We start from the raw sequence: 27,441 nt of genomic DNA, 5'->3' as shown, positions 1-27,441 counted from the left end.
TTTATAATCATTAAGATAATTAGCTTTACTTTACAAATGAGGAACCCAAAACACACAGAAGAAAAACAAAAGCAAAAAACAAAACAAACAAAAGAAAAAACTGGGTTTAAATATTAACCAGACCGTAGATGGCTAAGGGGCTGTCACGCCTGTAGCCCATTGCTGTTGCTAAAATAAATCACAAAAAAAGACAATAAACAAAGAACTATGAAATTATTTTAAGATTAACATCTAATAGCTAAAAACAATACTTAGTAAACAAAACAAGGAAGAGTAATGAATGACAGTGTGGCCTCACATGAAAGCATATCAATGGCAGGTTTCAGAGACAGTCTGTAAGGTCGTCAGTGGAGATCCAGGCTGACAGCAGGACACATGATTAACAAGCACGTAATTGTGTTACCTGAGATGTGTAACAGCATTTTGCCTGTGGATCAAACAGTCCACATGGAATGATGTGGACTTTAAATTTGACCATTTTAAAAAACATTCAAAAACCAAGGATATAGGTCTCAGCAATTCACTTGATTGAATTTAGTGTAACTAACCTTTACCAAGTCACTGCCTGAAATAAGGTCATGTTCAACCTCTTTAGCGATCAGGGAAATGGAAATCAAACAACTCTGAGATATCATCTTACACCTGTCAGAATGGCTAAACTCAAAAGCAGCAATGATAGCCTATGCTGGAGAGGATGTGGAGTAAGGGAAACACTCATCCATTGTTGGTGGGAATGCAAACTTGTGCAAATACTTTGGAAATCAATGTGGCGGTTTCTCAGGAAACTGGGAGTCAACCTTCCTCAGGACCCAGCAATACCACTCTTGATAATATACCCAAGAGATGCCCAATCATACTACAAAAACATTTTTTCAACTATGTTCATAGCAGCAGTATTTGTAATAGCCCAGAACCTGGAAACAACCTAGGTGCCCCTCAACAGACTCTCACATCCCTTCCAGAGCTCCTGAATGAGGGAAACTCTTCACACAAAGCACTGGATAAATTTCATATAAAGGCAAGTGTCCACAAGAAGATAAGTCCACATATTATGGTACATGGATTTTGATAAACTCCCTGGCTGTACTTTAACAGTATTGCAAAAATAGGGCTGAGGAGGAAGTCTTAAACTAAATGAAAGAAAGGAAGGATTAGAAAGGAATATAGAATTGCAGTCTTACCTTTGCTTCTGGCCTAACTCCAGAAGCTTCTGAACATCTGTTCTGGAAGATTGCTCATCATTTTTCAAAGACTGAAAGAGAAATGAGGGAAAGGAGTCTTAGATAAAACCCTGTCACTCACTTTATTGTCTACATTTAGTGCCAGATTTTAAGGCACTTGGTTTATTGGACAAAGATATAAAAATTAGTCCCCTCAGCTACTGATGGTGCCAAGGACACACACAGGGTTCACGATACACAGTAGGACATACTAAACTCTTAATACAGAAACAGCTTTGGGTGGAGACTCACCAAAACAGCCTACAAGTATCTCATTTTCTTTCAAAAAAAATCTTAAAATTTGGTGTGTGTGTGTGTGTGTGTGTGTGTTTGTGTATGTGTGTACATGTGATATATATTGCCAAACATGTCATCAGGCAGATATGCCGGTCAGAGGACAGCTTTGCGGAGTTAATCCTTCTATTTTAGACTTACATGTGTCCCAAGCATAAAACTCCAGCCACTGGGCTCGCCTGGACTTCACTCACTGAGTTATCTCATGTGCTTCTCAATCTCTTCACAAATAAATTAAAAAATATCTTCTCCCGTTCTGTTAAAGTGTGTCCACAGAAGGTATTTTGAATTAGCTCTTGTGTCGTTCCAGCAAATGGAAGGACTCATAAAAAGCTTGCCTGCACAGTTCAGGGAATAACCTGATGGGAGTTGAAAGCACTCGAAGGCAGGTGCTTCTTCATTCATGTCTGTATCTTATTGAAAATAATGTGTTAGGATACAAAAAGACAGAGGGCCAGGTAATTTTATTCCTTGTCACTATACACAGGTATTAAGAAAATAACATATGCCACTCTAGTCATTACTTATATAATTGCAAATTCAGGATTCAGAAGCCATCAATTAGAACAGAGAAGCCCCCTAAGTTCTTCTTCGACAGGGATCTGTCATATAAAACGTTTCTTAATAAGGTCCTTATTTATACTTAGTAAACTGTTTAATAGAGTAACATCTATACCTGATATTAAAAGTTTAAGTAGCAATAACGGTTTCTAGTGAGTGGCTGTGAAGGCAGAGGAATGACGGCAGTAGCAGTGAGTGTATTGTTTCTTAATGTTTATTTAACAGCTATCCTGAGTTATGCAAAGACTTGTAAAGCACAGTGCTGCCCGAACAGATTCAGCCCAGTGTTCAACAGAGAATAATACACTGTTAGCTTTACCAGAGGTGCCTAGGGGCTGACAGGGTTAACTGAGACTGTCTGTAAGAATAATTCAGTAAATAGTGCTCTGTGTATTTAGGAAAAATAGCTACCCCTAACAGACAAGAGGGCAGTTTGAGGAATGAAAACAGGTTTGGTTCCAAACACCCACATGGAAGCTCATAACTATCTATAACTCCAGGTTCAAGGGATCTAGCACCCTCCTAGCCTGCGTGTGTACTGCATGTCTGTAACTCTGGGTTCAAGGGATTTAGTACCCTACTGGAATTCACAATGCGTGTCTGTAACTCCAGGTTCAAGAGATCTAGCACCCTCCTGGCCTGCGTGTGTACTGCATGTTTGTAACTCCGAGTTCAAGGGATCTATCACTTTCCTGGAATCCATACTGATTGTCTGTAACTCCAGGTTCAAGGGATCTAGCACCTTCCTGACCTGCACATAAACTACATACAGATGGTACTCAGGCACGTACAGGCAAAACATTTAGGCACTTAAGGTCATGCTCAGCCTCCTTAGCGATCAGGGAAATGCAAATCAAAACCACTTTGAGATATCATCTTACACCTGTCAGAATAGCCAAACTCAAAAACACCAATGATAGTCTATGCTGCAGAGGATGTGGAATGAGGGGAACACTCATCCATTGTTGGTGAGAATGCAAACTTGTGCAGCCACTGTGGAAATCAGTGTGGCGGTTTCTCAGGAAACTGGGAGTCAACCTCCCTCAGGACCCAGCAATTCCACTCTTGGGAATATACCCAAGAGATGTCCTATCATACTATAGAAGCATTTGTTCAACTATGTTCATAGCAGCACTATTTGTAATAGCCAGAACCTGGAAACAACCTAGGTGCCCCTCAATAGAAGAATGGTTAATAAAGGTGTGGAACATATACACATTAGAGTTCTACTCAGCGGTAAAAAACAATGACATCTTGAATTTTGCATGCAAATGGATGGAAATAGAAAACGCTTTACTGAGTGAGGTAAGCCAGACCCAAAAAGAGGAATATGGTATGTATTCACTCATATGTGGATTCTAACCATAATTAAAGGTCTTTGAGCCTATTATTCGTGATCCTAGAGAAGCTAAATAAGAAGGTGAACCTGATGAAAATCATGTACTTATCTGCCTGGAGATTGGAAATAGACAAGAGTCCCAGGTAACCTCGGGTGCATGGGGTGGTGGGATGGTTGTTGGAAGGGGAGAGGGTTAGAGAGAAGGGAGTAGGGGAGGAATGGAGAAAGCTAGGTGGACTGGGATGGGGGGAGGGAGGAAGGATGGATATGAGATCAGGGAAGAATATATTTCAACTAAGGGAGTCATCTTAGGGTTTACAGGAGACTTGTTTATAAATGGGATCACAGGTCCAAGGAAATCCCCAGATTGTTCTCTGGACAGAAGAGAGGGTGCCTGAAACGGCCTAGGCCCATAACCATACTGATGAATATTTTGCTTATCACCATAGAACCTTCATCTGGCGATGGATGGAGATAGAGACAGAGACCCACATCGGAACACTGGACTTAACTACCTTGGTCCAAATGAGAAGCAGAAGGAAAGAGAACGTGAGCAAAGATGGCAAGATCAGAGAGAACCTTCATCCCACGATGGATGGCGATACAAATGGAGACCCACATTGGAGCACCGGACTGAGCCCCCCAAGGTCCAAAGGAGAAGCAGAAGGTGGAAGAAAATGAAAAAGGAAATCAGGACTGCGAGGGATGTGATCACCCACTGATACAAGGGGACAGATCTAATGAGAGTTTACCAAGGCCAGTTGAACTGGGACTGAACTAGGACACAATCCAACCAGATTCTCTGAATGTGGCCGGATTCTCTGAATGTCGCTGGCCGGAGTCTTTCTGAAAAGCCATTGACAATGGCACTGGGACTTGTTTCCTCTGCATATACTGGATTTTGGGGATCTAGTCTGTTTGGATACTCACCTTCCTGGACCTGGAGGGAGGCGGGAGGAACTTGAACTTCCCACTGGGCAGGAAACCCTGACTGCTCTTAGGGATGGAGAGGGAGGAGGAGAGGGAGTGGGGGAGTGGGAGGGTGGTGGGAGGAGGGGCGGAAATGGAAACTTTTATAATTTAATAAAAGTACAAAAAAAAAAGAAGTAAGGAAGAAACTAAAAAAAAAATTAGAAAGAGAAATGATGGGGAACTTCAGCCAATCATATTCTGCTTAGGGTGTATCCCCCTGGGGCCACAGAAAACAGAGAAAAGATCGAAGTGCACTTGCCGCTTCCTCTTTGCCCCCCTGCTTTCCCGGATCGCTGGAACCCTGGTTTTGTAAGTTTTCTTTTCTTCTGTTTATTAAAGCTAAATCTTTTCTATTAAGCTAGTCTTGTTAATTTTTAACTACCGATCAACCACGCCCTTCAATTGGCGCTCCCTCATGGGGCCTTTTGGAGCCCTTTATTGGGGGTTCCCCGCTGATTAAATACAGCGGGTCCCCACAGTTGATTTGTATCACAGCTGCGCAGTTTTCCCTGCTCAGCGGAGACACGCAGTTACTGTCTGCCTCTCGGCTGCCAAGGCGGGCATACCCACTGCTCCATCTTTCCAGGCAGGCTTGCACTGTGACTCTAGCAGCTGCCCTCCCTCTGGCGGTGCACTCCCAGCCTCCACGAGGCTGCCAGGAGCTGGTGACCTCCGCTGCCGCCAATTGGTGATGGGATAATAATATATTGGTATTTGTGAGTTATTGTTTTTAAAAATTATATTGACATTGATTCTTGTATGTATATTGATATATTAAATATTGTATGTGAGTATGCTTCTACCTCTGTTTAAAACATTTGTTATGTATTGATATATATATTGTATTGATATATATATATACATATATTTACCATATTGCGGTGTACATTTCTACCTCTGATTAAGATACTTATGTATTATTTTTGTAATGATATACATTGTTTACATTTAAAGGCGATTGTGCTCACTTATTGCACAGTTGTTTATTCTCTTAGTCTTCAAGTAAAATAAATATCGAAAATTATAAATCAATAGTCGTATATGTTTGTCATATTTATATTTAGGCTAATCAGGTTCTTTAGATACATAGAGATTATATTTAGTATAGATAATATAATCTTCAACCTCTTTGAAGAGCTGTAAAAAATGGCCTTTCATCTAACCTAGAGTTCTGTGCTAACGAGACACAATCACTCCTGGCAACACCCTCTATTCCCAAGAGAATGTTGAGCACCAAAGACACTCCACTTGGAGCTTGTCTTCTTGGCAGAACTGGCCTTTGGACAAAAAAAGCCCATACCTCAACCACTGACAGATTTACAGAGTATCTGTAAATGGATAAAAATAAGATTGTCTTATTCTGCCAAGACAGGGTAAGACAGTTCTAAAAAGTTCCTTGCCTTTAAAAATGGCATGTCAGTTAGGTCTTAGCCAAAGTTGGTTGCCTCAACATTACAAATGAGATTTTGGGTGATTGCCCAGGTAGTCAGTTATCTCTGTCATTTGTTACATGTTTCGAAAGTTTCTCATTTGTATTTCCTGGCTGCTTAAGTAAAATTACTTCCCTTCTCAGACCTTTGATGGAGTTAAAGATTAGATAGTTATAGTTGCCCTCTACATTATTTAGACTCCTAAGTAAAACTTTTGTTATATGTTTCTTACATAATATTGTTTGTTGTTTGTAATTTTATACTTGGTATGTGTTCCTACTGTATATAGTTATATTGGGTTTAGTTCAATCTTGTTTAGACAAAGGGGGAGATGATGGGGAACTTCAGCCAATCACATTCTTCTTAGGGTGTGTCCCGCTGGGGCCACACAAAACAAATAAAAGATCGAGGTGCACTTGTTGCTTCCTCTTTGGCCCCCTGTGTTTCCATATCGCTGGAACTCTGGTTTTGTAAGTTTTCCTTTCTTCTGTTTATTAAAACTAAATCTTTTCTATTAAGCTAGTGTGGTTAATTTTTAACTACCGATTGACCACGCCCTTCAGAGAAATATTTTTAAATAAAATAGTGAACTAAATAGATAAGAAAACCTATTGAGTGTATTGAGGAACTCTGTCCCCTGGCTCAGGACATACCAGTTATTTTGAAATCAGAGTGACTGATTACATCCAACTAATTTTCCCCACACTGGGCCCAATAACATCACCTTATTGAAGACAAGATAGGTTTTTCAATTCGGCTCAGCAGCAGATAGAGTGATTGCCTAGCATGTGGAGACCTCCAGGACACAATCCGGTACTATATAAAGATGTGGGCATAGCAGGAGGCGTGTGTAGTCCTGATACTAAGGAAGTAGAGGAAAGAAGACCAGATGTTCATGTTCATCGTTGACTACAAAGTAAGCTCAAGACAGGCATGAATACTAGGGCCTCTCTTGAAGCAAACAAATGAAACACAGCGTCCCAGCAGAGGTTGCTGGAGGTCAGTGAGCTGGGGTAGCTGCTTGTGACCCAAGCCTCAGCTCCCCAATTCACCCTAACAAACTCCAAGTTAACTCACAAGTTCACCAGGCTGAACATAGGTGGGATAATTCCTGTGAGGTGTCGCTAGTTCCCTGTCTATGATGAATGGTCATTTTGTTCATGTTTTGTCAGGAAAAGTCCCATAATGCGTTGTTATATATGTATTTACTTTATGTTTGAAATCTGATCTCACATTTTTTTTAATGTGAATGACTTACCCACATCCAGTGAGCTACTTGAGTCTCTACTCTTCACTTTATGATGAATGTAATACCACGCTAATTTTGTGGAAAATTTGCTAAGAAGATTTATTAAGATTAAAACAAAAAAAACCTATTTTGTCTATTATGTGCCACAAAACAAAATGTCATTCTCAAACTTGCAACAATATTTCAGGGACAATTTTCCCCTTTAAAAATCATAGCTCCAAATCATTTTTCTTAAACAACATTCTGGTGTATAGGAGACACCTGGACCAAGGAAACAAGAGTGTCGTGGGAACATGGTAATCACTGATCTCTCCAGGGCATCTCGCCATCTGCTGCTGATGTGCTCCTGTGCCAGGTGTCCCATCCCCGTGAGGACAGGCCGATGTCGTGAATATTCCTCCCAGGCTTGTTTACCTGCTAATGTTCTTCTCAGTAATCTCTGCCTAGGCTTTCCCCAATAAAACCAGATCAATGTGTAGCCTCATGAATCCTCCTCTTTGCTCTTCAGAATCTGATGCCCAGATGCACAGTACTGTTCTTCATGCACCTCCTAATCCTTCTATGTGCCTCCCACTCCTGGAGGGTGGGGGTTCACTTTACTCTCTCAATGAATAACACAACTTGCACAAGAGTTCAAACAGTAAATTCAAACGCTGGTCCCACTCATTGCTTAATTGTGTTTTCTTTCTAAACTTTGTATTTGAGCTATAAAGGAAGATTAGTAACTACAATAAGGTTTTCATGTGGAAATTGATTAAGAGCTATGGAAAGGTAACCCAGCATGTAAGTTGGGCCAAAGTCAGTGCTGTAGTGGTTGACTGCACCACCACCATTGAAGTTGAACAGTAAAAATGAGCAGGAACGCATGTCAAATAATCCCAAACTTACTCCAAAATGGTGTATTTTAATGCCTTTCTTCATTAAGGGGGAAAACTCATGGAACAGAAATGGGGGTCCAACCTCAAGGTATGGAGTGCAGGAAGCAGAGAGAGAGCTGAGTAGGATATGAGCTTTTCAGGAACCCAAAGGTCACGCCCCAACCTGGTCCAGCCTCCCAAAGGCCATTGGCTGAAGGAGGTTCCCCATCACACCATCATCTTCCCCATAGTGTCATCATGGCAACAGTGTAATATACAAACCTTGAGGCCCAAGATAACATACAGGCAGCCTCAGTTCTGTGGTGTGTGAAAAGTCTCCGGAGCAAACTAGCTAATATTTAAGCTCTGGAGTCTTTACTGATTTTCAGAACTCCTGTCTTTAGAATATATTACTTATGCACCATAAAAAGTAGCACAATCAAAGCACCATTTTCTCTACTTAGTCAAAATAATTAAGTCATGCAATGGCACTAAAGAATTTAGTACACAGTAGGTACTCAGTGAAGGCAATATGCAAAGTCAGACATCAAAATGTATCATTCTCTGTCTCACAATGTGTGTCCCATAAAGTTTTCTACGTTACAGTCCTTTGTTTATATGTTATGGCTTCTGGTTTTATGTTTTCTATGGGTTTCCTGTGGGTGTGAACATGGGTGTTTCTGTGTCTTTATGTGTCTGCTGTGCTTTTTCTTTGGCTCTTTTCCCTATGTTTGTTGTTTTTGTCCTATTCTGATAGTTTTATACTATTATATTATATTATATTATATTATTATGCTTTAGATACTGTTTTTTTTTTCTCTCAGAGGCAGAAAAGGGGTAGATCCTAGTGGGAGGGGAGGTGAGGAGAATCTGGAGGAATCGGGGGAGGAGAAATAATAATTAGAACATAATGTATGAAAAGAGTTTCTACTTTAACTAAAATAAAAGTGTGCTTTCATAGGAAAAAATAAGGTACTACTAGATGTTTTAGAAAGATTTTTTTATCTGAAATGTATCTTGCTTTTATTTTCTCATGTTTTAAACATGATAGTCTTCTTTGTAAAACATTTATCCATTTCTATAACAAAGTTGCTTAAAGGATCTTTAGATCTTTAGAACTAGCCTAGGGAAAAAAATCTAAATTTCTCTTCTAAATATCCTTCTTACATTTTTTTGACTCTCAGTTTAATTCCTCTCCTTCATTTTGTTGTCAAGAACACAGGGACCAAATTGATTTTGAAAGCTGGGAGAAACTGATAACTTTGCCAAGTACACAGTTTACTCCTTTTGTTGTTTGGAAACTGCAGGTCTTTAGAGCATATCAAAAGACATTTTATTTCAAAGCTAAAACAATAATACATTTAAATTAAAGTAGTAAAGCCTAGAGATGTAGAGAAAATTGTTTAAAAATGTATATCCGTCCAGTGGGTGGCAAAATCAGTTTCCAGCTCACCTGAAGGTTGACTTTGATCCCATCCAGTTCTCGGGATGTCTTTGTCAGCTGCCGCAGGACTGTGCTGCGCTCCTTAAACACTTCCTTCAGCTGCTTCTCTAGCTCCTCGTAGTCCTGTCTAACACAGAAGAAAGACGTGAGAGTCCCGCACACACTCTGTCCGGCAAAATACTTTCCTTACAGAGAGAACTGGGCAGACGCAGAGACCCCAACACGGGACAATTTCTACGGTATGAAGGTAGTCTACCCGGTATAGTTGAGAAAGCAGATGATTTCTGTAATAGCACTATATTTTTCTAGGCATTTTGATATCTGTTGCAAGATACAGGCTTTGGAGAAATATCCCAAAAACTTAGGTAGGCTTTTCTACTGGAGTATACACTTGGGGGTAGAGCCAAATAGAAAGCAGGGACATTGTTTTCATCCTCAGTACACAGAGAAGAAAACCCAATGAGAAATGAATCCCCTTTTACATATGTCCCAGAACCACTATTGGTTTTAAAAGCAGGAGGGAGAAAGTACAACCTCTCTGAAAGGCAGTCAATGCATACAACAATTCCAGCGAACTTGGACAGAAAGATGAAGTAGACATTTAAGGAAAAGCTCAGCTTGCAGTAAATGCGGGTTTGCCTGTGTGTATACCTGAACTTGAGATGTGGGACTGGGACAAGAAAGAAAACATTTTAAAGGTAAATATGAATTAGCTATACAAAGGGAGAAAGCACTTGTAAATTGCTAGTGTCAGTAAAGTTATTTTAAGCGAATAAATGTCAGCCGTGAATCTTCGGTGAAGGAGTGGGAGATTTGTAACTGTCAAGAAAATGTGGGAAGAGGGGAATAGACGTGCCCGGCTTCTGAGTGACCTTTAGGACTTGGGACCCTGTTTGGAGAATAATAGTGAACTGAAAATGTTCTAGTCTGGCAAAGACAAGGCCAGACTGAAAGTTTGGGATGTTTTCCCTTTCTAAAGGTTTAGCGTGAAGGTGTGGAGGATTGGGCACAGAAGCCGACATACAGTGGTCCAGATGAGAGAGTGCCTAACTACATGAGAAACAAATGAACAGGAAACCACAGCCATCGATTTTCTTCCATCATGGGAAAAAAAATGAATAAGAAACAGGTTCTTGTAAATTATTTGTGTGCTCTTTGGATAGAGACGGCGGTTAGTGATGTTGCCATCTTTAAGATTTCAGCAACTTTTAATTAGCTCTTCACCAAGAAAACAGAGAGTCGGAGCGCAGGGAAAGGTGGTTGAATTCCACTGTAAGCCTGTAGAAAAGGGCGCCAGACTTCAGGGAGATGATTGATAGGTTTCACAGTTCTGCATGTGTCTTATCGGCTCCCCATTAGCTACAGAACTCCTAAAACTGGTATTGCAACAGTACAACAATGTTTTGCGCCAATTTTATAAACCTTAACAGTGCAATATGTGTTACTTTTCAGAGGCAGACCAATGGTGTATTTCTCAAGGTTCTGCTGCCTTCAGCAGCGTTTGATGGAGGATCTTTAATACATTTGTAATAGATAGAAATAAATCAGATTGCCATTTTCATTTCTTTTTTTTTAATTGTAAAACATGTACCAAGTTTCTGGTCAAGATCATGTAGTAAAAGTTAAGCATAATTGCATTCTATTAACCAATATGAGTGTATTTCTTATGCATATAGTTACATTGAAATAAAGTTCTAAAAAGCAAAAAAATGTGAGATACTGGCCTTGACCACATTTTTGTGTTAAATTGTAACATTATAGAGAGTTATGACCTCAGTGTAAATAATGAGGTTTTCAAAATGAGTAGCATCTTTATTTCTGAGAAACTTATTGAATTTCATGGGTGTTCTGCAGTAATATAAAAAAATAATTTGCACTATGGAGTTTATCAGTGGTTAATAAATTCATTTCATTTAGAGTAGGTTTCAGTGACTACTTTTGTTTTTGATTTTGTGATTTCTTTGCTAAGTGTAGGTGTTAGCTTCTTCTTGCATGAAGGGAATTGGAATGGTATGTAACTGCGAATTACACTATTCTACAATGGCCATGAAGCAGAAGGCCCAGTCCAACAAAGATCAATCAATAATCATCAATCAATAATAATTAACCAATAATCTATTAATTATTAATCAATAATCAATTGGCTGTCTCAAGAGTTCATAGGTCACACTGATAAGATCAAATAACAAATAATAATAATAATAAGGGTTCATCATTGTCTCACCCAATAGTACAGTGTGATTTCTTGGTTTCTCTTGTATAATAAACATGTCCCCAGAATATCATATACATTATAAATCAATCTGATGAAAAGAACACATTGGCCATGTTTTGCATGAGAGATCATATAATTCATTTTGTACTCACAAGAACTCCAGGAGGCAAGCGTTCCTGGTCACTCTATTTTCCAGTAGACATATCTAAGTCAATAAGATAATAAATCACTTCCAAGGGCAAGACGCTATTATAGAAGTGGTCTATCAGTCAGCTCCATGATCCCTGTCTCAGCTATGGCTCTAAAAATGCACTGACATCAGAACAAGAGCTGACCTGGCTATGAGTGTGGAGCTAAATGTCCAGTGTGCTTTCCATAAAGTTTATCGTCTATTGCTTCTTCCTTCTTTATTACATGTAACAATATTCACCCCTGCTTTTGTTCATCATTGATGATTTTTCATTAAATTAAATATAACTATTATTTATTTTTGCTATTTTTCATATAGTTTGCAATCATTTTTAAATTTATTATCATATTTAGCGTTCCCAACCTTCATGATAAAACACACTTTAGGACTTCAAACAATCAATTGCTTAGTTAACACAACAGTAATCATGAACAGGATACAATTAATTAGAGAAATAAAGCAAAAAAAAACTTAATTAATCAGCATCTTCTAATTTCAAACATCATAACTCTACAGAGTGGAAATGGACAGAGGTGATCACAGTGTGCTGTTCTATTTGAAGGAAGTGTTTATCTTTGAACAACTTTTCTTTAGAGACATAACCAAACATAAAGGCCTACCCTTCATCCATGCTCTATCATTGGCTGCATGTCTCTTGAAGGTCCTACCTGCTGACAGGTACTATGATGCATTCTATTCTGTGTGTAGTTCAGTCAATCTTATCACTGCATGTTTAGTGTGGTCCCACTCTTCTTTTTCTTACAGAGTAACAAAATCAGTGTATGTGCCCATACACACACTTTTTGAATATTTATGTGGTATACATATTCTTATTGGTAAAGACATTACGATAAAACTATTAAGTTTATTTTAATATGTACTAGTCATCTTGAATTCTCTAAAATATATTAGTTTATATTTGATATTTTCCTACACTCAGTAAGGAGATTTCTGTTTTACCCTTCAAAAAAAAATGTGTGTGAATGGCACAAGAATGAAATTTGTATTAGTTACTTTGCTGTTTCTGTGATAGTGACCATGACCTAAAGCAATCTGGGGAGTAAAGAGTTTCTTTCTCTTTACAGCTTTTAGTCTATCATCCAGGGAAGACAGCAGAAGCTCAAGTCAGAGAGCAGGAAGCAAAAACTAATGCAGAGGCCACAGAAGAGTGTTGATTACTGCCTGTCCTCTATGACTGCTTTCTGATGATACCGAGGATTTAACACTGGGAGAGCACTGCTTACTGGGAACTGGGGCCTCCCATGCCAGTCACTCGTTGAGAAAAGGCCCCCCTGGTGTGCCTTCTGGCCAGCCTTACCGAGACATTTTCTCAGCCATGGTGGTGCTCTCTTTTGCACAGCTCTAGCTTGTGCTGGGTGACAGAAACTAGTCAGAACAGAAATTATAGCTACTTTCTAAAATACTTGTCAGGTATTCTGTGGGATAAAGGCTCCATTTTCATAAATTTTTGCTTCTGTTTCTCTATATCAGTTCTACTCACTTTTAAGTAGGGGTGATCTTGCATTTATTAATGTGGTCACAACAAAGTACACAGAATAAGTAGTGAAGAAAATATGGTTTTGAGTCACAATTTTGGAGTGTTGAGCTAAAAAATCAAGCTGGTTCAGGCATGGTTTTTTCAGAGACTATGACAGAATATTCTCACAATGCAGAGAGCTCTCTTCTCCCAATTTCATTTTTTCTGTGATTTTGTGTCAAATGTTTTTTCTTTTTATAAGAATCTAATACTATTTACACCCCACCATAATAAACATATTTTAACTTTATTGTTTTTATAAAAATTCTATCTGCAAATGAGTTTACTTCTAATATATCAAAGGTTAGAGTATTAATGTATAAATATACAGAAAGAGAATCCAATCATAACATCCTCCTAATCTACTTTTTTAAAGTTTTTTTTTAATTCATTTATTAAGTATACAATGTTCTGAAAAAGAGGGCATCAGATGCCGTTATAGATGGTTGTAAACCACCATGTGGTTGATGGAAATTGAACTCAGGACATCTGGAAGAGAAGTCAGTGCTCTTAACCTCTAAGCCATCTCTCCAGCCCCCTCCTAATCTATTTCTGAACTCATTATTCAATATAGTTTTTTGATACTTGGTCTATGTAGAAAATATCTATCTGTGTATCTATCTATCTATCTATCTATCTATCTATCTATCTATCTATCTATCCATCTATCTACCTATGTATCTATTCATTATCTCTTATCTGTCATAAAAGAACCAGACATCTATCATCTCTTTATCTACCATTTATCAATTCAAATTTTATCTACTATCTGCCTATTTATATATCTACTACTTATCCATCACAATCATTACCTATCAGCTATCAACCACTTATCAATCTGTGAACAGTAGAAGAAAAGAGACAAATGTATTTTTGTATTATATCCTCATTCATTTATTAAAAGTTCTATTTCAAAGAAATATAATGATTTAATCATTAAAAGTCTATGTTTAATCCTCATTCTTCCAAAGTTTGCTCCCTCCAACTGTTCTCATCTTACCAACAAGTTTTTGCTTTTTGATCTTCTCAATGAATTTTAGAATTATAATGTTAGTTTTCTGTAGAAAACTATTATCCCAGCTTGAGTTTATACTTCAGTACCACAGTGGAATTATTACATGCAATTACAACTCATTTTGTTGAACTTATTGTTGTTATAAATATTTTTCCATTTAATTGTCAAATGGATACTCCTATTTTTGAAACCATGAATTATGTAAATTCATCTTTTTATTCCAGACACTATATCATCCATTTATAGCCATCTTGATTCTCAATTGATTTGCATGGGAAACCATGTTTCTTTGAGCCATGTGACTTCATCCACTTCCATAATTGGTTTCACTATGTATTCAGTGACTCCTCCCTTTCAGGTCATTCGATGTGATGTTGAAAAGAGAAAATGAGAAAGCCTGCTTCATCCATTACAAAAAATGTATTATGTAGGGTTCATTCTTGACTACAGAGATTTGTAAGTATGATATTCTTGTGTTCCTGGATACACCCAGAAAAATAAACAAACAGACATAATCCCAGGTAAACAATTCATGATCCATTAAACACTGCAAATATCATAGATTTAAGGAATTGAAAACATGGGAGAAACATCAATTTACACTCACATTTGAATGTGAATTTGTCAGATTCACTCCCCTGAACACATTCGTTCCCCCCAAAGAATCATGACCAGGTTGTTGATAACCATTCTTTACAATATTTTGGCAATCTTTGCTTTAAATTCTACTATTTTTGTGTATATAAGTAGTACTTTTGACTGGAATAAATAATGGATATTTCACGTGACTTGTCTTGTTAAGATGTGAGTACAATCATACCAGAAAACATTTAAATGCCTGTAAATGGAATAAGTGTTCCAGAGAAAAATTTCATTGTCATATGCTTGTTTAGTAACCATGGCCAACAAATTGCACAGGTCAGTTCACTATAGAACAGGTAGAGAATTTTTGTCACTTCCTATTTTTATCTCTACTGGTATTTTCAAGATTATTCTTTAAATTCTGGAAGTTAGGTGGTTTTGAATAGCATCTCATTTGAGCCATAGTATAAATGACAATGTGCTTTATAATTTGAACACGTTGCAGAAACGACATTTACATATTTTCCCCTCAAGGATGCCCTCACAACCTTTAGCTTTTTTCAATATTAGTACATTTTTCATTGCAGATTTTTAGTTGATGCATACTTACTCTCTGTAAGTAGGCCATGTATTACTAAATACTTACAGCCTTTAATACTTATTGTAATTTCTCAATTACATTTTATTGGTATAAAGTCATGGTTCCTTACCACTGATATGGCTCTTTGTCACTTAGATTCAGCTGGTAGATATTGAGAATATGCTAGTGTGGTTAGCTGTAGGGGAGTGCACGGCACCTCCAGCTCCTGCTGCAGGGGCTTCTTGGCTCCGCACAACTCTCCCCTCTCCCCCAAATTCACCCTTTTGTCTGTGGGGTCCTTTGACCTCCAAGATCCTGTCCCTGTATTGAGGACAACCTCTCAGACTGTGAGTGGGTACCATCCCAGGGCGGGGCAGAACATTTGGGAAAGGAGCAATGGGCCCCATTAGCTCCTGCTGCCGGGGCTTCTTTGTTCCACACATCCCTGCCCACTCCCCCCCCCCAAGCCTGCCCTATTGTCTATGAGGTCCTTTGCCCAGGAACAGTTCCTGCTCCTGCACTGAGGCTACCCACCCAGAGAGACCAGGGAACAGTTCCTTCTTCTGCACTGAGGAGATCCACCCCGAGTCAGTCACACCAAGATGACAAGACTCTCCTGGCTGCATTTGAAGGAAGAGATGGGCAGGCACCAATGCAAGAATTCCTCCAACAACCTGAAAGGCAATATGACATCACCAGAAACAAGGGATCATGCAACAAGAAGAATTGAACACCCTACTCCAGAAGAAATAGAAGACATCAACTTTAAATGGAACTATATGAAAATGATAGAGGAACTTAAACAGGAGGTGAAAAACTGCCATAAAGAAATGGAGATAACAAACAAAAAGGTAGATGAAATAAATAAATCTCTCAAAGATAACCAAGAAAACAAAGAAAAAGCAATCAAATAGGTAAGGGAAACAGTTCAAGACTTGAAAAATGAAATGGATTTAATGAAGAAAACACAAACCGAGGGGAGGCTAGATGTGGAAAATTTGGGTAAATGAACAGGAACTACAGAGACAAGTATTACCAACAGAATACAAGAGATAGAAGAAAGAATCTCAGACACTGAAGATACTATAGAGGAAATAAACTCACTGATTAAAGAACAAAACAAATCCAACAAATTCTTAACACAGAACATCCACGAAATCTGGGACATCATGAAAAGACCAAACTTAAGAATAATAGGAGTAGAAGAAGCAGAAAATTTACATCTCAAAGGCCTAGAAAATAAATGTATCAAAATTATAGAAGAAAACTTTCCCAACCTAAAAAAAGGATATTCCTATGAAGGTAACAGAGCATACAGAACACCAAATATACTGGATTAAAAAAAAAAGCATCCCCTCGCCATATAATAATCAAAACACAAAACATACATAATAAAGAATGAATATTAAGAGCTGCAAGGGAAAAAGGTCAAGTAACATATAAAGGGAAATCAATCAGAATTACACCTGACTTCTCAATGGAAACCATGAAAGCAAGAAGGTCCTGGATAGATGTGCTGCAGACACTAAGAGACCATGGATGCAAGCCCAGACTGCTATAGCCAGCAAAGCTTGTATTGACCATCGATGGAGAAAGCAAGATATTCCAGGACAAAAACAGAATTAAACAATATGTAGCCACAAACCCAGCCTTACAGAAAATACTAGAAGGAAAACTATAAACCAAGGAATACAACAATACCCATAATAACACAAGCATCTGACAACCCTCCACCAGCACAATTCAAAAAAGGGAAACACACAAACACTACCACCAGGAAAAATAACCGGAATTAACAGCCACTGGTCATTAATATCACTTAATATCAGTGGACTCAATTCACCTATAAAAAGACACAGGTTAAGAGAATGGATATGAAATCAGGATCCAACATTCTGCTGCCTACAAGAAACACACCTCAAACTCAAAATAAACTCAGAGTAAAAGGTTGGGAAAAGGTTTTCCAATCAAATGGACCAAAGAAACAAGCGGATGTGACTATACTAATATCTAACAAAATTGATTTCAAACTAAAATCAATCAGAAGAGATGGAGATGGACACTTTATACTCATATCAGGAACAATTTATCAGGAGGAAGTCTCAATCCTGAATATCTACGCCCCTAATATAAAAGCACCCACATTTGTAAAAGAAACATTACTAGAACTTAGAGCATACCTCAAACCCCACACTCTGATAGTAGGAGATTTCAACACTCTTCTCTCACCAATGGACAGGTCAAGCAGACAGAAACTTAAGAGAGAAATAAGAGAACTAACAGAGGTAATGAACCAAATGGACCTAACAGACATCTATAGAACATTCCACCCAAACAGAAAAGAATTTACCTTCTTCTCAGCATCTCATGGAACCTTTTCAAAAATTGATCACATAATTGGTAACAAAGCAAACATCCACAGATATAAAGAAATTGGAGTAGCCACCTGTGTACTATCAGATCACCATGGGATAAAGTTAGAATTCAACAACAGTTCTAACCCCAGAAAGCCTACAAACTCATGGAAATGAAACAGTCAACTACTGAACCATCCCTAGGTCAAGGAAGAAATAAAGAAAGAAATTAAAGTCCTCCTAGAATTCAATGAAAATAAAGACACAACATACCCAAACCTATGGTACACTATGAAAGCAGTGATAACAGGAAAGTTCATTGCACTAAGTGCCCAATTAAAGAAAACGGAGAAAGCACACATTAGAGACTTAACAGCACACCTGAAAACTCTAGAAAAAAAAAGAAGCAGATTCATCCAGGAGGAGTAGAAGACTGGAAATAATCAAACTGAGGACTGAAATCAACAAAATTGAAACACAGAAAACAATCCAAAGAATCAATGAAACAAAAAGCTGGTTCCTGAAGAAAATCAACAAGATTGACGAATCCCTATCCAAATTAATCAAACACCAGAAAGAGAACATGCAAATTAACATGATCAGAAATGAAAAGGGGGACATAACTACAGACACAGAGGAAATTCAGAGAATTATTAGATCTTACTACAAAAGCATGTATGCCACAAAATTGGAAAATGTGAAAGAAATGGACACTTTTTAAGATAAATACCATATACCAAAATTAAGTCAAGAACAAGTGATCAGTTTAAATAGACCTGTAAGTCGCAAGGAAATAGAAGCCGTCATCAGAAACCTCCCTACCAAAAACAGCCCTGGACCACATGGTTTCAATGCAGAATTCTATCAGAACTTCCAAGAAGAGTTAATACCCATACCCCTTAATGTGTTTCACAAAATAAAAACAGAAGAGTCATTGCCTACTCCTTTTATGAAGCTACAGTCACCCTGATACCAAAACCACACAAAGACTTAACCAAGAAAGAGAATTACAGACCAATTGCACTTAAGAACATCGATGCATAAATTCTCAATAAAATACTGGAAAACCGAATCCAAGAACACATCCAAGAAATTATACATTATGATCAAGTAGGCTTTATCTCAGAGAGGCAAGGCTGGTTCAACATACAAAAATCTATCAACATAATCCATCATATAAATAAACTGAAGGAAAAAACCATATGATCATTTCATTAGATGCTGAAAAAGCATTTGACAAAATTCAACACCCCTGTTGCAAAAGGAGCATTGGGCTTCATCCCACCACTGGACTAGCTTTACACCCAAAATAATTACACTGTATTCTTTTAAACACTGCCTGGCCCATTACTTCTACCCTCTTACTTGCTAACTCTCACATCTTGACTCAACCCATTTCTAATAATCTGTATGTCACCATGAGGTCATGGCTTACCGGAAAAGATTCAGCATGTCTGACCTGGCAGCTTCATGGTGGGCGACTCTCTGCCTCTGCTTCTTTCTTCCAGTGTTCTGTTCTGTCTACTCTGCATATCTAAGCTGCTGTCCTATCAAAGGCCAAGGAAGACTCTTTATTAACCAATGAAAGTAACACATAGACAGATGACCCTCCTACATCATTTCCCCTTTTTCTGTCTAAACTAAAAAGAAAGGTTTTAACTTTAACATAGTAAAATTCCATATAACAAAACAGTTATCAAGCAAGAATTACAGTTACAATATTTCTATATACTTTATCTTTTATCATAACTAAGGAAAACTATAACTATAACTAACCATTCTTCAACTCCATCAAAGACTCCAGAAGAATATATTACCTACGTAAACAAGAAGTAAGCAACTTCCAAACTCTAGAAATGACAGAGACATCTCACTGCCTGTACAGTCACGCAAAGTTTTTTGTACCATTGGGGCATCCATCTTCAGTCTACAGGCCCATAGTATTCAGCAGACATTTCCATGAAGAAGTAAAATTCAAAGACAGTTCAGTCACCTTTTGCTGTGTCCTGCAGAATGTCTCATAGACTCTTTCATAAATCAGGAACCCTGAAAGACCATCTCACCTTTAGGCAAGTTCAGAAGTCCTCTCTCTGTGGGTTCTTTATATCCAGTTTATGCAACAGTCCAGGCAATTGCAGTTTCTTGCCCAAATGGCTATCAAACTCCATAAGGAGCCTCTTCAATGCCCATCTTCCTCTTGAAGTAGATTGGTGCTGTCAGGAGCAGATGTGTCTCATTGTAGGAGGGTTATCTGTTTATGTGTTACTTTCATTGGTTAATAAAGAGACTGGCTTGGCTTTTGATAGGACAGCAGCTTAGATATGCAGAGTAGACAGAACAGAATGCTGGGAGAAAGAAGCAGAGTCAGGCAGACACCATGCTTCTCCTGCTCAAGATAGACATGGGTTAGAGTCCTCGCGGTAAGCCACGACCTTGTGGTGGTATACAAATTATTAGATATGGGTTAGTCAAGATGTGAAAGTTAACCAATAAGAGGCTGGAGATAACAGGCCAGAAAGTGTTTAAAAGAATACAGTTTCTGTGTAATTATTTTGGGTAAAGCTAGCCAGGTGGGTGGCGGGAAATGGAAACTTTTATAATTTAATAAAATTACTTAAAGAAAAAAATTAAGTATGAAGAAAAAGAAAAATTAAGAACAAAACTCTGTCTACAAAAACAATTGAGAAAGCCATTCCATCTATGAGGAAGATTTTCGAAAATTTAGAGGGAAATTTGTCTTCTATTTATCTTTGGTATTTTAATATTTCTATTTTCTATGACAACTCACAAGAAAATGATGCTTGTTAAACTTAATGAGATGCTTAGTCTCTTTGAGATACTTGTGAAAATATACAAGACACCCAGAAAAACTTTCAGTTGCATTCATATTTACAAAATTACATAATTTCACAGGATGCTTAATTCAGTGTAGGAAATGGATACTTTGAATACAGACTTACTTACTTCCTGGTAAGAATGCCTGCACTGGGAAAAGTCCCTTGAGATCTTAAGTAGTGCTTGCACATGCTTGTTTATGTGTGCATGTGGTGTATGTGCTCATGCATGAATCTGTGCACATGTGTGTGTGTATATGTATGTGCATGCATGCATGCGTGAATATGAACCTATATCAATGTATGCGTGAGTGGTGTGTGTGTGTGTGTGTGTGTATTCATGTGTGCCTATTTGTTTGTTTATTGTTGGCCTATTTCAGGGATTCCCTTCAGAAATTTTGCAGATATATCCTTGCAGATATTTTGTAGTGGCAGACTGAAGATGACACCTTATGGAGTGTTAACAGTGTGAGGTGAAGAGAGGTATTACCAAGGTGGAGCAAAAGGTCACAGCACAGACATTCTGCTTACTGACCAATGTCGACTTTAGCAGATACCTAACTCTATTAAGACAAGTCACTAGATATTTGACCACAACTGGGATTTTGGTTTGCTCTCCAAAGCTGTGGAACTATGCAACATGCTCGATACTTTTAAAAATAGTTTGAGTTTTTTGCTCTTGAAGGTATGTTAAGCAAGCATGTGCTCCTCTTCTTTTTCCCTTTATTCTTGCTTTTCCTTTCTTCTTTTGAAATCAGTTTTATAGCTATGAGTGATAGTTAGCCATAGCTAAAGTATGTATCATTCCTTTATGCAGTGTTTGCTGAAAATATGGTAAATAAAATACATAATTGTAAGGAAACATAACTAATTCCTTCAGAGATGCTGGCAAGGGGTAGACTGTCATCAAGAACTATAATCCTTTGTGATTAAAAAAAATCACACCAGAGATAGAATATCTATTTTTGAAAAGTAATAAATGTTTTCAGAAGAACGTGCTTATGGCATCACCAGACCATTCATCACCGAGAAACAGAACCCAGTTGACACAGAATTGATGTGCTAGTTTATTAATGCTGTGTATCTGTGCTAAAACACCTTGCTCACTGAATAGAAGAACCCATGGCTTGGAATTCTATCTGGTATGTGAAACAAATCTTCTGCCTGGGTATGGGTAGAAACTTTATTGATTTAGCAAGCTTCTCATTTTAGATTCAGCTCCTCTGAAGATGGTGTTTAGTCAGAGAGTGAGAGAGGAATTGGGAGGAGAGAGAGAGAGAGAGAGAGAGAGAGAGAGAGGAGAGAATACTCTAAAGCCAGAAGTAGAATTAGCTCAAAGGCCTTTGTGCTTCATTTGATTCTACACAGACAACAACTCCAAAGGCAACCATGAAATAATGAAATGACCACCTTTCATTTGTATTCATCTTTTTCTTTTCTAGACTTTCCATCTATTCATGTTTATTTTCATCCTGAAAGACTTGACTGGGGCCCATGAGAACCCTGACTGGGTCTGACTCCAGCAGGGCATAACCATAGCTTAGACAACAGTGAGGTCTGTCACTGGCAGCTGTGTCCCAAAGGAGAAGAAGGGGATAAAAGGACCAAATCCTGCCTGCCTCAGGTTTACTTAAACCTTCTTGTCTCAGGATCAGAGCAGACAGCAACTGGAAAAAAAAGACAGAGTTCCCAGAGGGATTTGAGTCAGAGACTCTCCTCCATGATATACCCTGGGACTAGAAATCCCTGTGGAGCGAAAGTCTCCTACGGTTCATATCGTCTCTCGACACACTTCAGGTGCACTAACATAAATGTGAGGACACAGGCAGAAGAAAATAGCAATAGAGTTGTATATGATTGTATCTAAATTTTAGGAAACTTGGGTGTATAAACTATGCATCATTTATTGACACTTTATTTCAAAGAAGGATTATCTAGAAAGAGTTCTAATGACTCCTGGGAAATTAAAATGAACACTTAATGAATAAATCTGTGGTGAACAGAACATGTATATAACTATCAAAGAGTGTGTGTGTGTGTGTGTGTGTGTGTGTGTAACCGTATGTGTATTAGCAAAACATGTATATGTCTCCTATTTCCTATCCCTTACAGTTTCTTTCAAATTCTCCATACAAGTGTCTTTTTGATATTCTGTGGTGTTACGTCCTCCAAATATTCACAGTAAGTTGAAAGTATTATAACTATGAGCTAAAAATGAATTTAGAGCTTGTCTTGGTGGTTAATGCCTATAATCCAAGCCCTGGGGAGTGCTGGGAGGAGGACTGACAGCTTGAGGCCAGCCTCATGAGCTACATGAAGACCCTGTCAAAGAGAATGCTTTCAGTGCTTCAGTCCACATGACCAATTAAATGTCAGGGCTTAGGAACTTAGCAACACAGTAGCCTATAGGGCACCTGTGCTTCTCTCTGGTGTCTATGGCTCAGAATCTCTAAGTACCTTGAAGAACATCTGAGGTTCACTATGGCTTACCAGATCTTCAGCATTTCTTTAAGTACCCTTCAGAACGTCTGAGATTCACCCTGATATCTCTGGCTTACCATCTATTCAGCATCTTTAAGTACCCTGAAAAACACCTGAGGTTCACAATGGCTTACTAGCTCTTCAACATCTCTTTAAGTACCCTTCAGAGCATCTGAGGTTCACCCTGATATCTCTGGTTTACCAACTATTCAGCATGTCTAAGTACCCTGCAGAGCATCCGAGGTTCACCTTGATATCTCTGGTTTACCAGATATTCAGCATCTCTAAGCACAATGCTGTATCTCACCACCCCTCTGAAGATCAGAAGTCAAAACCTCAACTAGGTTCTGTTGACTGTTACGCTGATTTTAAACATTGTAAAAAAAGGAGACAGTCAGAAGATTCAGCTCATACATGGAACTCCAGTGTTGTTACATCTCTAAGAATTCTTTACACTTTTCCTGTGTCATTATTATTTTCACTTACTCTTCCCTTATTTTTGAGATTTTAATAGAACTACAGCATTTCTTCCTTCCTTTCTCCCCTTAAACCATTCCCTATATCCCTGCACACTCTGCTTCAAACCCAGGGCCCCTCCACCATTGTTATTGCATGCTTTGAGAGAGATGTTTAGATACAAGGCAGCCACATAAATTTCTCTACTCATGTAATATATGCTTTATTTATTTGCTTGTCTAGACATTAGACACTTCCTTCTTTATTTTCTTTTGGGGAAGGACATAGGTACACAGGTCATGGGGGCATGATTCCCCACCCTGGGCAGGTATTCAACAACGTCTGAGGACCAGTGAGATATGTTAAAGCATTACTGGTGAGGATGAGATCCTTCACATTCCCACTGTGAACACCCCCTGTGGCATTCATTTCTTTCTAAATAAGCAAGGATGTTTAAAGACAGGAGATGTGGGAAGACGCTTAAAAGGAGAAAGGTGCTACCAAGAAAGCAGTGGAAACCAGGAACTAAGCAAACAAGCCAGATGAATAAAAATTACCATTTGCAGGCCAAGCTTCATTCTGCTAAGCAGGGCTACTGGACACCTGTTGGATTTTGAAAGGACTTCAAGGTGTGCCTACACATTTCCATTGCTGGGCCCAGTTTCTAGTGTTAGTGACATTCTGGGAAGCATTCAAAGACAGCAGTGTCACCATGGCAACTGGCACTGTCACAAGAGAACTGCAAAGAGGAAGGAACAGAACAGACAGTAAGGGGTGGCATGTAATTCATCTTCCAGAACCTTCCAAGTAGAGGCAGGCTCTTCAACTAATGTTTCCCAGTAGTCAAGATAAGGAAACAAAAGTTAAAAATACATGTGAAGGGGATATGTAAAGAGACTTTAGAAATCTTAGATGCTCACGTCCTGTTATTACAACAAAAGTAAAAAGTAACAGTAAATTGATACTTTATTTCTGCTGAAGTCTTGTGTAAACAGTTAGGAAACTGTGCCTCATTTGTCTCCCCAACTTTGTAAAAAGAAAGAGTTAGACAAAAGCTCCAGTGTCCTGTGAGCTTTATGTACCTTAGAATGCTATTACTCTGCTGATCTGAGAAGTAAAATGGCTCATAACTGCACAACTCACAGTGGAAACAGCTGCACTGAGCAACGAGGCCATCTTTCCCTTGCCATTATAAAGCCTGCTTAAGGTGATACACTCTGTAACATCTACTATGAGCAATAGGATCATTCAATAATTAATCAGTCTTATTTCACGAGGTCAATACTTCAGAGCCAAGGACTTTGCTGGAGGATTAGGCCAACATGCAAGGCATGTTGGAATTATTACCTTAAAAATAAAGTGGTTGTTTTTTATGGTATATTTCTCTGTAATTTATCTCTGTTTGTTACAATTTATTATCTCCCACAGTTCATCACTATTTGATCTGAGCATTATTTCCCCTATGCAATTGGAGTTTACTGATTGCATCCCCTAGCTATCTGTGTAAATAGTCACACAGTCAAGAAACCTGCTTCCCACTACCATGTCTTTGTTCTTTTATTTAATGGAAATACAGAGATCTGCCTTCCTGCAATTTTCTTTTTTGACAGGCATTTGGTCAGTGTTTAAGACCCAGGAAAAGTATTCCATTTAAGACATTCCCAGATACCCAAGGACTTAGAATTACTCCATGCCCAAAGCTTTTGATTCATAGCTGCTCAGATAGATAGAAAAAAATAAGCATGCCCTGGTTTTATCTTGTAGATCAGAAAAGCAATGACCTAAAGCTAACCTTGCCTTAAAGGAGTCTTAACTTCCCATGCTCACCTCCACCTCAGTTTAATGATGATTTTAATTCAGGAGATGTACTGTTTGAGTCTTACTCTTCGGAAAAACAATTAATCATCTACTCACAGCCCAGAGGAAGAAAAACTTCCACTGGTACCTCTGACTGGCATCAAGCCCTGGACCTGATAATTTAGAGGCTTGGGTCTCTTCTTTGTTTTAGAACAATAGGTGTAAACTTCGGAGCTAAAAGGCACTCCGAACTTGCTATATTTGGAAGAATGTGCTAAAGGGTCAAGGGCCATAAACTTCCCTTGTCTATTTACATAGATTGTCTGGTTAGTCTCTATGCCTGCAAGATTTTGTGAGTCTATATACCTGGGTAAGAACAAAGGGAGATGACAGAATCTGGATCAAAAGTTTGAGCTGAAGTATCACAGAAATTAGCAGAGAAAGGAAAATGAAGAGAAGAAGAAGCAGAAGAAGAGGACGCAGAAGCAGAAGAAAAGGAAAAGAAGAAGAAGACGACGACGACGACGACGAAGAAGAAGAAGAAGAGTAGGAGGAGGAGAATTTGAATTGGAATTAGAATTGAGATAAAGAATTCAAGCTAAGAAGTTATAGTCAGTACAGAAGAATTATAACAAAGGACAAGGAAGAGAGAATAGAGAGACATAGATGGAAAGAACTTGTGAGTAGATTTCTTAACCCTCAGATTTTGTTCCTTTTGTTTGTTGTGGGGCCTTTCTTTAGAACCCTGAGAGGAAACCACAGAGGCCAAACCTCTAAAGTTTCCAATAACCTTCTAAGTAGACGATGGCTCCATGACACATGTTTTGTCCCTTGATGTTCATTGTCATGAGGACTTTTTTACATGACTGAGTTTTAAGGAGCCAGTTTGGCCTCATCATTTGCATCTTCTGTTCCCACCTGATGCATGGGTGGGCCTGTTTCAGATTAGGAATCTAAGAACCTCAGCTCACATATATTAAATGAGTAGCTAATTTGAAAACAGTAAGATATTACTTTTCAATAGCACGGATGCTGGAGTAAACTTGTATTAGCCAGGGTGAAGAGTCGCAGTGCTGAGCACATGGCCAGCCCTGGAGTCACTGGCAATACTGTAACTACAGTTCCTTGCCTTCTGTCCATAACATTCTGTTCTGAATTCACACTTCTCTTGTATCACCAAGATGAATTTTCGAAGAATTTTCAACAGGCAAAATTTTCAAAATTATTATTGTTATCACTAGCAATGTGTCTAGGTAAATACAGAGCGGAATAGTCAGTGTATTCAGGTTTTGAAACCTAGCCTCTAAATTCCCTGATATCAGTGTCCTCACAGTGTTCGGTCATTCATAATGACTTCTATAAATTCATAAATTTAAAAAAAGTGCGTTTGGGCTTACACTCTCACATTTGTTTTGCTTTCCAATAAGTCATGAACAAGGGTTGGAAAAAAAGATTAAAAAGAAATTCCCTCTTTGGGGATGTTTTATGGTAAAGCAGGTGCTGGCTAAATATACAAAACGAAGAAAAGAAAGTGTTCGGAAGTGTCCCTACTTCATAGCTCCCTCTTTGTGTAGCTTTTCACTTCTTGGTGCTGTCTAAAGGGACAGGAGCATCTTCTTCTATAGACCCCAAGGTCCAAAATCGAACAAAAGGAGATGAAAATAGGTTATTTTTTAAATCTTGACTTCTTGTGGTAGATATTTTGCATAACACTGCTTGTTTCATATTTCTTTTAAGTAAGTAAGTGTTTGGGACAGGAACTCATCCCAGGCTAGTCCTTTCTCTCTGTGATCAAGGATAACCTCTGATCCTGTTGTCTCCATCTCCTAAGAGCTAGGGTTACAGATGCTTACACCAATTATTTCTTGTGAAGCCCTGGAAAGTTAATCCAGCCAGAGTTTCCTGTGTGCCAATCAAACACTCTATTAACTGAAATATCTTTTCAGTTCCAAATCAGCCATACCCAGACAACATTCTCCTTTTAAAGTGTATTAAAATATAACCATTGGCACCTCTTCAAAGGCCCAAAATATG

General features: G+C 38.5%; 1 protein-coding gene across 3 annotated transcripts in view; it reads right to left on the bottom strand.

Moving 5' to 3' along the window:
- Positions 1 to 27,441, bottom strand: part of LOC125399432 (leucine zipper protein 2) — a 379,570-nt gene that overhangs the window by 194,770 nt on the left and 157,359 nt on the right. For 2 of the 3 annotated variants that reach the window (XM_087901310.1, XM_048432858.3), the window contains exons 2-3: positions 9,376 to 9,493; positions 1,182 to 1,252 (exon numbers count right to left, since the gene is read on the bottom strand). In XM_087901310.1, coding sequence (XP_087757436.1) covers positions 1,182 to 1,252; positions 9,376 to 9,493 — 189 coding nt within the window. The remainder of the gene's footprint in view (positions 1 to 1,181; positions 1,253 to 9,375; positions 9,494 to 27,441) is intronic. The other variant, XM_048432861.3, reaches the window with a different exon arrangement.

The sequence above is a fragment of the Myodes glareolus genome, chromosome 24 (genome assembly GCF_982192425.1).
Source record: "Myodes glareolus chromosome 24, mMyoGla1.1, whole genome shotgun sequence".
Classification (NCBI taxonomy): Eukaryota; Metazoa; Chordata; class Mammalia; order Rodentia; family Cricetidae; genus Myodes; species Myodes glareolus.
Note: the sequence above shows the minus strand (reverse complement) of the source record. Positions and strands in the feature narration are given on the sequence as shown.